At 51.9% G+C, this 10917-nt stretch overlaps 1 protein-coding gene across 1 annotated transcript; it reads left to right on the forward strand.

Annotated features, from left to right (window-relative positions):
- The first annotated feature begins 979 nt into the window (after positions 1-979).
- On the forward strand, positions 980-10353 carry LOC104675309 (leukocyte immunoglobulin-like receptor subfamily A member 3). The gene is given in 10 exon segments (XM_010379818.2): positions 980-1768; positions 2162-2243; positions 2406-2441; positions 2631-2915; positions 3062-3364; positions 3588-3884; positions 4139-4441; positions 7180-7230; positions 8765-8815; positions 8964-10353. Coding segments are annotated over 10 exon segments (1557 nt in total). The 5' UTR covers positions 980-1756; the 3' UTR covers positions 9101-10353.
- The last annotated feature ends 564 nt before the right edge of the window (positions 10354-10917 follow it).

The raw sequence follows: 10917 nt of genomic DNA on the forward strand, positions 1-10917 counted from the left end.
GAAACTCTCAGGTTAAACTATGTAACCCACTCCCTTCACTGCAGACACCCAATAGGAAATTCACATGTGCAAGGATGAGATGACTTTGGTCAAACTCTGACCCCACAGGGCCAGGAAGACCTGAAGGAGAGGAGGCTTATGCTTCCAGGTCTGAGATAAGAACTGTTTCTAAGGACTTTTTAAAAACCCTACAAGAAACTCTTCCATGTCCTTCACTCATCTCCTGCTTTGACAAGGTTTGTCACTAAATATTCTTTAGGACGTCAGGAATTCGGATAAGATGCTCTTAAGAGAACACTTGCCCAGTAACAGCATCTCCCTCAATGGACCAACAGCGACTCTGGCTTTGAACCTCTGGAACCAGGGAACTCTGTTTCTAAGCAGCTCTGTCAGTTGCTTTGGTACATCAGGTTTTGGTGCATGTAGGGAATGCTGAAACGAATTCCCTGAGTATCCCAAGAAAGAACTCTACTGAGACATATTCTCTAGGGGTTTATTTTTGTTTTTGTTTTAGGTTAAAGTCTTGGATAGAACACCCAGTGTCTCCTTGTCCATCTGAAGAACGTGCTGCTATGTGGAAGCACATCCTTGAGGTCCGCAAGGAGACACTGGGCAAGGAGACAAGGACTCCCCACAGTACGGAAGTCCCCCTAATAAATGCTCTATGCACACCCTGGTGTTCAGTGCTTCTTTCTTTGAAATCCCAGCAGCTCTATCACTGGACGGTTGGGTGCACTCCTTTGATGGAACTCCTCTGGGCTGCTTGGGGTCCACTTGAGCCTCACGTGTGGCTGGAAGACGCAGCCTCCCACGTTGGTCTGGAGCCCTGAGTCCCTCACTGTTATTACAGATCCCGAGGCTCCTCTCCCAGCTCCACTCGGTGGCGGAAACCTCCACCGTAATGAGCCCTTGATGGTCCCGGGACCCTGTGGCATCTCACCTCTGGCCTCTGTTCTTTCTTGCGGATCCATCTACACTCGGGGCTTCCACGTGTCTTCTTCTGCTCATGACATTGATGCTCTGCATATTTCAGAAATGCCTGATGTACATTTCTCCATTAGGGTCAGATGTGACGTCTTAAGTGGAGACATCAATCACCTTCATAGACTGTGGAGTCCAACGCCAAGATCCTCTCATGGCCCAAACACCTCAGGTCTTACCCTGGTCTGGAAATCAGGCAGAAATGAGCCCCTCCCAATGTCCAGGCACCACTGACCCCACAACCACGGTGACAAGTGGGATTCATGACAACAGCCTGCAAAGGAAGGAGCTGAGGCTCAGAGACGGGACACTACAAACCAAGGTCACGTAGGCAGCGGATGACAACCAGTCATCAAATACGTATCAGCTCCCTCCTCAACTCCTCAAATCAAAGCGCAAACGTAAGTCATTGCTCCCAAAATGTTGACCAGGAATCGAGGTGCAGAGGGACGGCCAAGGATACAAGGGGCACCGAGGAGGCAGGAAAGACTCAGAAGTTTGTTCCTGGGGGGAGGGGGTGGACACTGCAGCAAAATATTATAAAAAGGAGAAGTTGAGAAGGAGACTATTTGGTTGAAAAAAACCCCACAATCCCGTACCAAGAGAGAAGTCAACTGTTCTTCCTCTATTTCCCTGCATTTCTCCTCTGTGCTCACCGCCACACGCAGCTCAGCCTGGACTGCCCAGTCAGGTGTCACGTGCGTCTCTGCTGATCTGATTCGGCCTGCAGCAAGGACCTGTGTGTCTTCCCCGAAGCATCTCCAGGGCTGAAGAGATGACTGCCATGGTAAGGACCCCACAACATCGTGCTGATGGAAAGGCTGAAGGAGGGAGGGAGACCTTGTGGGAGACTGTGAGAAGGAAGGAAAAGCCTTGGCTCACCCTGATCAGGAAGGGTACATACAGGAAGGCACCGGTTCTATTTGTTGCTATCTCACAGGCCTTAGTGAAATGAGGACAAACCAGAGAGACAGTGGCTGGGGGTCAGGAAACACCCCATTTCTGTCTGAAATGTCTGCAGAGGGCCTGGTGCCTGCCCCCACCTCAGCTCTAAAGGAATGAGAGCCAGGCTCCTGGGGAGGGCAGTTCCGCTTCCTGTGTGGCAGCAGATGACAAAATCCCTTGACAAGAAGGGCCCAGCCTCTGAGTGTCCACACCCTGTGTGTCTCTGTCCTGCCAGCACCGAGGGCTCATCCATCCGCAGAGCAGGGCAGTGGGAGGAGATGCCATGACCCCCATCCTCATGCTCCTGGTCTGTCTCGGTGAGATTTGAAGAGGGAGGGGAGATTCTAACCTAGGAGGGGCCTCACCCCACAGCCAAACTCTGGTCCATAAGGAGACCCCAGGGGCTCACAAAGATCCCAGGGAGGGGAGGATCTGCTCAGGCTTCAGGGGCAAATCTCTCACAGGGAACTCTCTTCCAGGGCTGAGTCTGGGCCCCAGGACCCACGTGCAGGCAGGTGAGTCTGTCCCCGGCTGTTCCAGTTCCCTCCTTCTCGCTGGGGACAAGGGGCCACCTCTGTGCAGTTGGGGATGGGGAATAGCCGTTCTGGGCTGACTGATGGGGGCATCTGGAGGGTCCTGCCATCAAGAGCTGAGATCTGTTGGGTGGGAAATGACTTAGAATCCGATCTCTGATTTCCTTCCAGGGACCCTTCCCAAGCCCACTCTCTGGGCTGAGGCGGGGTCTATGATCAGCCAGGGGAGTCCTGTGACCCTCAGGTGTCAGGGGAGCCTTCAGGCTCAGGAGTATCGTCTATACAGGGAAAAAAACCCAGCATCCTGGGTTAGACGGATACAACAAGAGCTTGTGAAGAAGGGCCAGTTCCCCATTGCATCCATCACCTGGGAGCACGCAGGGCGGTATCGCTGTTGGTATTACAGCCGCACTCACTCATCAGAGCACAGCGACCCCCTGGAGCTGGTGGTGACAGGTGAGGGGACACTCAGGGGTCCCAGCCCCAGGCTCTGTCCTCAGGAAGGGGGTCGGCTCTCGGGGCGTCTCCCTCTCACAGCCCAGCCCTGGGGATGATGCGGGAGGTGTGAGTCCCATTTAACATGGTGCCTCCTTCTCTCTTAGGAGCCTACAGCAAACCCACCCTCTCAGCCCTGCTCAGCTCTGTGGTGACGTCAGGAAGAAGAGTGACCCTCCAGTGTGTCTCACAGGTGGCACATGACAGCTTCTTTTTGTGTAAGGAAGGAGAAGATGAACACCCCCAATGCCTGAACTCTCAGCCCCGTACCCGTGGGTCATTCCAGGCCGTCTTCTCCGTGGGCCCCGTGAGCCCGAGTTGCAGGTGGTCGTACCGGTGCTATGGTTATGACTCACACGCTCCCTATGTGTGGTCTTTACCCAGTGATCTCCTGGAGCTCCTGGTCCCAGGTGAGAAATTCACAGCATTGCCTGGAGCTCCCTGAGTCTACGGGCAGGTGGGGAGGAGCCGCATCTCAGGGCAGCTCCAGGTGGGATGATGTTGGGGAGAGGGCTCAGGGCTCCTGGGGTCAGAGACACAGGAAGATCAGCAGTGGTGAGGCCCAGGGGGAGAGGGAGGGTTTGTGGGGAAGCCTGAGGGTCGCTCCTGGAAATCGTGACCACCTTTTCCCAGGTGTTTCTAAGAAGCCATCACTCTCAGTGCAGCCGGGTCCTGTCGTGGCCCTTGGGGAGAGTCTGACCCTCCAGTGTGGCTCTGATGCTGGCTACGACAGATTCGCTCTGTACAAGGAGGGGGTACATGACTTCCTCCAGCGCCCTGGCCGGCAGCCTCAGGCTGGGCTCTCTCAGGCCAACTTCACCCTGGGCCCTGTGAGCCACTCCCACAGGGGCCGGTACAGATGCTCTGGTGCACACAACCTCTCTTCCGAGTGGTCGGCCCCCAGTGACCCCCTGGACATCCTGATCGCAGGTGAGGAGACCAGCGGGTTCAGTCAGGGACCCAGGCTCCGCACAGGCCCTGCCGGGGGAGCCCAGGTGGTGATGACCGGGATGAGGGATGGGGGCCCCAAGGAAGGGAGAGACAGACAGAGACAGGGGATGGGCAGGGAGGGGAGACTCAGAGAAAACAGAGACAGAGAGACTGAGGGTCCTAGAGAGAGGCCTGAAGAGGTATCAGCTCAAAGCAAGGTAGGGCAGCCCCTCCCCGATCCTTCTTCTCTCCAGGACAGATCCGTGCCAGACCCTTCCTCTCAGTGCAGCCGGGCCCCACAGTGGCCTCAGGAGAGAAAATGACCCTGCTGTGTCAGTCACAGGGATGGATGCACACTTTCCTTCTGACCAAGGAGGGAGCAGCCCATCCCCCCCTGCATCTGAAATCAAAGTACCAATCTCATAAGTAGCAGGCTGAATTCCCCATGGGTCCTGTGACCTCAGCCCACGTGGGGACCTACAGGTGCTACGGCTCACTCAGCTTCAACCCCTACCTGCTGACTCACCCCAGTAACCCCCTGGAGCTCGTGGTCTCAGGTGAGGGCCCTGACCCTGTCCTCTCTGAGCTCAAAGGCTCAGCTCAAGCCCTGCTCCCAGCAGAGCTCTGGACACTAAGAAAAGAGGGGAGTTGGCCTGTAATCCCAGCACTTTGGGAGGCCGAGGCAAGTGGATCACGAGATCAGGAGATCGAGACCATCCTGGCTAACACGGTGAAACCCCGTCTCCACTGAAAAACAGAAAAAATTAGCTGGGCGTGGTGGGGGCGCCTGTAGTCCCAGGTACTGGGGAGGCTGAGGCAGGAGAATGGCGTGAACCCGGGAGGTGGAGGTTGCAGTGAGCTGACATCACACCACTGCACTCCAGCCTGGGCGACAGAGCGAGACTCCGTCTCAAATAAAAAGAAAACAAAAGAAAAGAGGGGAGTGAATGGGGAGGGTCTGCAGGGGAGGGTCCAGTCCATGAGAGGGTGGAAATAGACTGGGACCTCCCACCCCGGCTCCAACCCCTGGACTCTCAGTAGGGTAAAGAGCAGGGAGGGCTGGGAGGAGACGGGGTGAACCTCAGAGGAGATGAGATTAGACCGACGGTGGAAGACGGAGGCCCCACCCGCTCCCCTCTTGATGTCTCCACCTCAGAATCAGAGCCTCTGGGGGTCCCAACCTCTAAGTCCTGACTCCCTGGGTGACAAAAACACCATCACTCCCAGTTCAAGAGAAGTGTTTAGACTCGTTTCAATGGTACCTTCAATATTCATGGTGTGATTTCCAGGGCAGCAGAGGGCAGGGTGGACAGTAAGGGTGTGGTCCGTGTGGCTTCCTGAGGCTCCAGGGATGGGGCAGGTGTTCCCTCCATGGTGGTCAGAGGGGAGGGAGGTGTCTGAGGTTCGACAGTGACGAGTGGAGCAGCGGGGACTTTCCCCCTCCAGGAGCAGGATTCCCAGGAGCCATCACCTCTGGTTGAGACTCTCCACTGTCTCATGTACAAAACAAAATCTCTCCAATTTTCTACCAAAAGCAACACCTGACACAGCTCTGCAGGAGCCCACACCCCGACCTTGTCCTGCGGGATGTGTGATGAGTAGAGGAAGGAGAACAGGTCGGGTCAGCAGGAGGGGCCGTGCACCTGCTCTAAGTCAGGCTGGACCCAGGGAAGATGCTGGGACTGATGGAGGAGGAACAGAGGCGGGCAAGTTGGAGATAAGACAGATGGACGGTCCTTTGGCAGCTCTCGTTTCTTATTTCCGAGAGCCCCTGAGGATGAGCCCCTCACCCACACCTGTGGGGTCCCTGGGCCATCTCAAGACAGGAGAGGAGGCCTTGGTGGGATCTGACTGTGATGAGGGTGGAGTCCACCCCAGAGTAGAAATGAGTGAGTGACACACAACACATGCTGTCAATAATTCCCTAACTTGCCAGGGAGCAGGTGCACGGTCCCTCCTTAGTCTCAGGAGTGCCCTGAGCCTGAGCCCACCAGGTGAGCACAGCAGGAGTCATGTGAGCGGCACCCACAGCTGGGGTGCTTCTCTCTAAAGGAGCACGTTTAGGGTGGACTCCAGCCTCATCACAGTCAGATCCCACCGAGGCTCCGTGCTCAGGGCACCTTGAGACTAAGGAGGGACCGTGCACCTGCTCCCTGCACGAGTTAGGGAATTAGTCACAGAGCGTGTCGTGTGTCACTCATTTCTACTCTGTGTTTTCTATACGCCTTTGTCCATTGTTGCCCTCTCCTTTACTAAAACTTTTAAAGCAATACTTCAATATATAAATGTATATTTTTTATTTCAGTTATATGAACCTATTCTTTAAAAATATTTAATTCTACTTTGCCTTTCATTGGGTCTTGATTTAATTTATATATTCAATGTACACATCCATTCTTCATTAACCTCAAGTCTTCCTCCCGTACATATTAAAAATTGAGGTCTCCTTAATGAACTTCAGAAGTGTTTGGATGTTTCAAAGCACAGTGGCCCGAGGGAAACTGACCGGGCGGTTCGCTGTGGCTCGTGAAACCCACGGGAGGTCAGCGGGGGCTGCAGTGCAGTTCAACCCTGGGCCTGAGTGGGTTCATGCCTAATCTTGTCCAGTCACTGGATGATTCTAACATCTAGCTAAACGTTTTTTATATGAAAAAGTGCTTTAAATTGTTAATTTAGATTTAAATTAGAAGGGGGCACTTTGGTAGTGAGTTAATATGAAATACAATGAATATACCCAAACCAGTAGCTTTCTCATGGGTACTTATCTCTTGTTTTAAAAAATGTAAAGAATCAAATACTTCACTTATACGTTGTGAAAGGTGTTGAATAATTCTTTAAATTAGAATGAATATATATTTTTTTAATTTTTTTTGAGATGGAGTTTTGCTCTTGTTGTCCAGTCTGGAGTGCGGTGTTGCGATCTCAGCTCACTGCAACCTCCACCTTCCGGTTTCAAGCACTTCTCCTGCCTCAACCTCCCAAGTAGCTGGGATTACAGGTGCCCACCACCACACCTAGCTAATTTTTGTATTTTTAGTAGAGACGGGGTTTCACCATGTTGGCCAGGCTGGTCTTGAACTCCTGACCTTGTGATCCACCAGTCTCAGCCTCCCAAAATGCTGGGATTACAGGCGTGAGCCACCACGCCTGGCCTGAATTTACTTTTTTATATGTCTACCCAGGACACCCACCTCTCCTTGACAGGGAGGTTATATAAGTTATATGTCACCTTATACAGAATTTGTTATATAAGTTACATCTGAATATGTCTCTTCTCCTCTGTTTTGATTCTCAGGAGCAGCTGAGACCTTCAGCCCACCACAAACCGAGTCCGACTCCAAGGCCGGTGAGTGAGGAGATGCTCGTGGTGAGGACGCTGGTCACAGAGGGTCAGGTCCTGTCAAGGGGAGCTGGGTGTCCTGGGTGGACATTTTAAAAAATTACATCCATTCTAATGTAAAGAATTCTTCACCACCTTTAACAATTTATAAGTGAAGCATTTCTTTCCTTTATATTTTTTAAAGAAGAGACAACTCTCCCTGAGAAAGCTACTTGAGTATATTCACTGTATTTCATACCAACTCACTACTAAAGTGCCCCATGCTAATTGATTTTCCACGGATCTCCTCTAATTTACTAATGCAACGTGTGTAAACCATGAGACAATGGGAAATTTTACTCCTTTATTTCTTTTTTTTTTTTTTTTTTTTTTGTTTTGAGACGGAGTCTCGCTCTGTCACCCAGGCTGGAGTGCTGTGGCCGGATCTCAGCTCACTGCAAGCTCCGCCTCCCGGGTTCCCACCATTCTCCTGCCTCAGCCTCCCGAGTAGCTGGGACTACAGGCGCCCGCCACCTCGCCCGGCTAGTTTTTTTGTATTTTTTAGTAGAGACGGGGTTTCACCGTGTGAGCCAGGATGGTCTCGATCTCCTGACCTCGTGATCCGCCCGTCTCGGCCTCCCAAAGTGCTGGGATGACAGGCTTGAGCCACCACGCCCGGCACTTCTTTATTTCTAAATCATGTGCCAACACTTCTCGCTTCAAATGCCCACATGTATGTCACGACATCTTAAATACAGAGCTGAAGTTTTACATATATACATATTTCCATGGGGTTAGGTAAGATACATTTGAATATGGAAGTATATCCAAATTCATTTGATGTCTGTTCACACCTATGCTTAATACATTTGAAGGGATAGGTGTTTACATGTTTGTTCCTGGTCTAGACTCACCTAGATTCACACTTCATAAAAACAAATACTGATTCATGAACGTTGAGTGACACCACCACTTGGTGTACATCTATTTGTAGGTGTGTGAATGTGGTCACCTGCGTCGCATTCTAGGTGTTCCTGCCTATATGAGGAATTAGTTAACTAGAGATTAAATGGAAGATGAAACCCCAGCTGAACTGGCTGAGGCCGTGTGAAGAAGAAGCACCCCCAGACTTTCCCCGCTCTGTGCTTCTGACACTGGGGAGCCCTTGCGGACCAACCTCTCATGCGTGGAGCCTGGGTCCTCAGCTGGTGAATAAGTGAAACTCTCCTCTCCGGGGGAATTGGCTTGTGTGCTCCTGTGTCCCTGCCTGCAGAGACAGTGCACAGGGCTCAGTGACTTCTGTATTACCTTTCAGATTCTGAGCTCCCAGAGTGCGGGAAAATGCCCTCTCCAAATGCCTCAGGAGCAACGTTTGGATTTGTAGGACACAGGAAGTCTGAAATAATTCAATAAGGAGACTGAAGGAAATGCTGCTGTAGCGGAGGAAGGGTTTATTGAGGAACTCACTAGAACTCATGTCAGGAGACATAGGGGAAGATAAGCATGAAGAGCCCGGGGGAGAGGCTGGCTCAGGGCTCTTCCCCTCTGTTTTCATTCTCAGGAGCAGCTGACACCCTCGGTCCATCACAAAACAATTCAGACCCCAAGACTGGTGAGTGAGGAGATGCTCTCATTTACGGGGCTGGGCACAAGGGTTGGGTCCTGTCAAGGGTAAGGATGTGCTCTGGGTGGACATCCAGAGGTCCTGGGTGATGTTGATCTGTCCCGACCTCTGTGACCACCTTGTCCACTATCTCCAGCCTCACACTCCCAGGATTACACACTAGAGAATCTCATCCGCATGGGCATGGCTGGCTTAATCCTGGTGGTCCTTGGGATTCTGCTATTTGATCCTCAGCACAGCCAGAGAAGCCTCCAAGATGCAGCCAGGAGGTGAACAGGAGAGAGAAGAATGCACCCTTCAGAGTGTCGGGGCCTTAGGAACAGATCTGATGATCCCAGGAAGTTCCAGGAGACAATTTAGGGCCAATGCTATCTGGACTGTCTGCCGATCGTTTCCAGAAGGAGGAATCAGTGTTGGATTGCAGAGACATTTTCCTGGGTGATCCATGGAGGACTATTAGCATGTGATACCTTTCCTCTCTATTAATGTTGACTTCCCTTGGTTGGATCCCCTTCTTTTCCCACCCCCAGACATGAGGCTACAACCCACATGGCAGTGTTGGGTCCACACCTCTGCACACCTGCGTGCTCTGGTCCATGATGCGTAACACAGTCTTCTTTATTCCTCATTGCCACACTCCCTGGTGTGCTTTACTGAGCCTCCATCTCTTCAGTTCAGAGTTCCAAACACACGTCAGTAACTAAATCAATGCAGCAGTATTGGCTTTCCACCAGGAAAAGATAAATCCACCCTGATGCCCTGACACCCTCTCTGAAACCTGTGAGCCCTTCGCTCCTTCTCAGATGCTACCTGTTTAGCTTTGCCTCAGATCATTGTGTAACCATCACTGCCATCCTGTTCCACACATTGTCATCACCCTACACCCAGTCAGCAGCCACTCCCCATTCCTTCTTCCCTCCAGCACCTGCTAACCACGAGTGTGCTTTCTGTCTCTACGGAGTTGCCTATTCTTGCTGAAAACATTTCAATCTGCCTATGATCTGTGAGCTCCTCACTTTGAGACTTCCTGCCTTTCCAGGCAGAACCAAAGTACACCTTGTCAAAAGCAATGATAGCCATTTGCAGTGTGTCAGTGATCCACGACAGGAAAATCACAGAAGTAGGAGAGAAATCCAGCTGCAGACAAGACCTCAGGTCAATGAATCTTGTCAAGCAGTTGAACTGTTTCTTTCTACTCACCTAGGACAGTCAGACAGAAGTATGCAAAATGACTGGGGCTGATTCTTTTCTGAATTGTCTCAAAACAGCAAGAGGACTTGAGTCCTAGCATTAAAGAGTTCAACATGTCTAGGTCAAAGACCACTGTTGTGTTGGAAGGATGTAAAACCCTGATGCATAGAATAGAATGTCTGGAGGGAGGATCCTGAGAAACACAAGGGACCAAATACTCTTGAACTTTCTAGGACAAAGGGAGCAGCCATTTGCCATCTACCGTGTAAAATAAAGAAATCTTATCATTCACCCTCTACTGTCTAGAATAAAGAAATCTTATCATTTGCCAACTACCCTCTAGAACAAAGAAATCTCTCCCCTCCCCAACAGCACGTGGGTGCACATGCATCTCGCCATGCCATAGCTGCTGGTGTGAGTTCACCCACTCACCAATGACCCCGAGCACTGGGACTGCTGTCAGAGCATTCGTGGGTGCAGAGATTGCCTGTCCAGTGCCCACCAGCTCTCTGACCTCCCCACGCCAACACTGCCACTGGTGTGCACACACACAGGGAGACCAGAGGATCCGCCCCCACTGCAAGCAGCAGCTGCCACCAGCGTGGAAGCGCACACAGAGGGTGTATACAATCCTGTGAGGCCAGAGCCCCACCACCGTGCTAACACCACTACCAGTGCAAATGCTCATACGAACACCTGCTGGGCTCCTGCCCACCCCACCCAGCCTTGCTGACACCACTGCATTGAACACCGACGCGGAGGCCAGCACCCCTGCACCCACCGGCAACCCACTGCAGCCAACAAATGTGCACATCCCGGAGGAAGAGACATCATCACATCAGAAACACACTTGCATACATATGTTTATTGTAGCAAAATTCATAATTGCAAAGACGTGG

The sequence above is a fragment of the Rhinopithecus roxellana genome, chromosome 12, assembly GCF_007565055.1.
Source record: "Rhinopithecus roxellana isolate Shanxi Qingling chromosome 12, ASM756505v1, whole genome shotgun sequence".
Classification (NCBI taxonomy): domain Eukaryota; kingdom Metazoa; phylum Chordata; class Mammalia; order Primates; family Cercopithecidae; genus Rhinopithecus; species Rhinopithecus roxellana.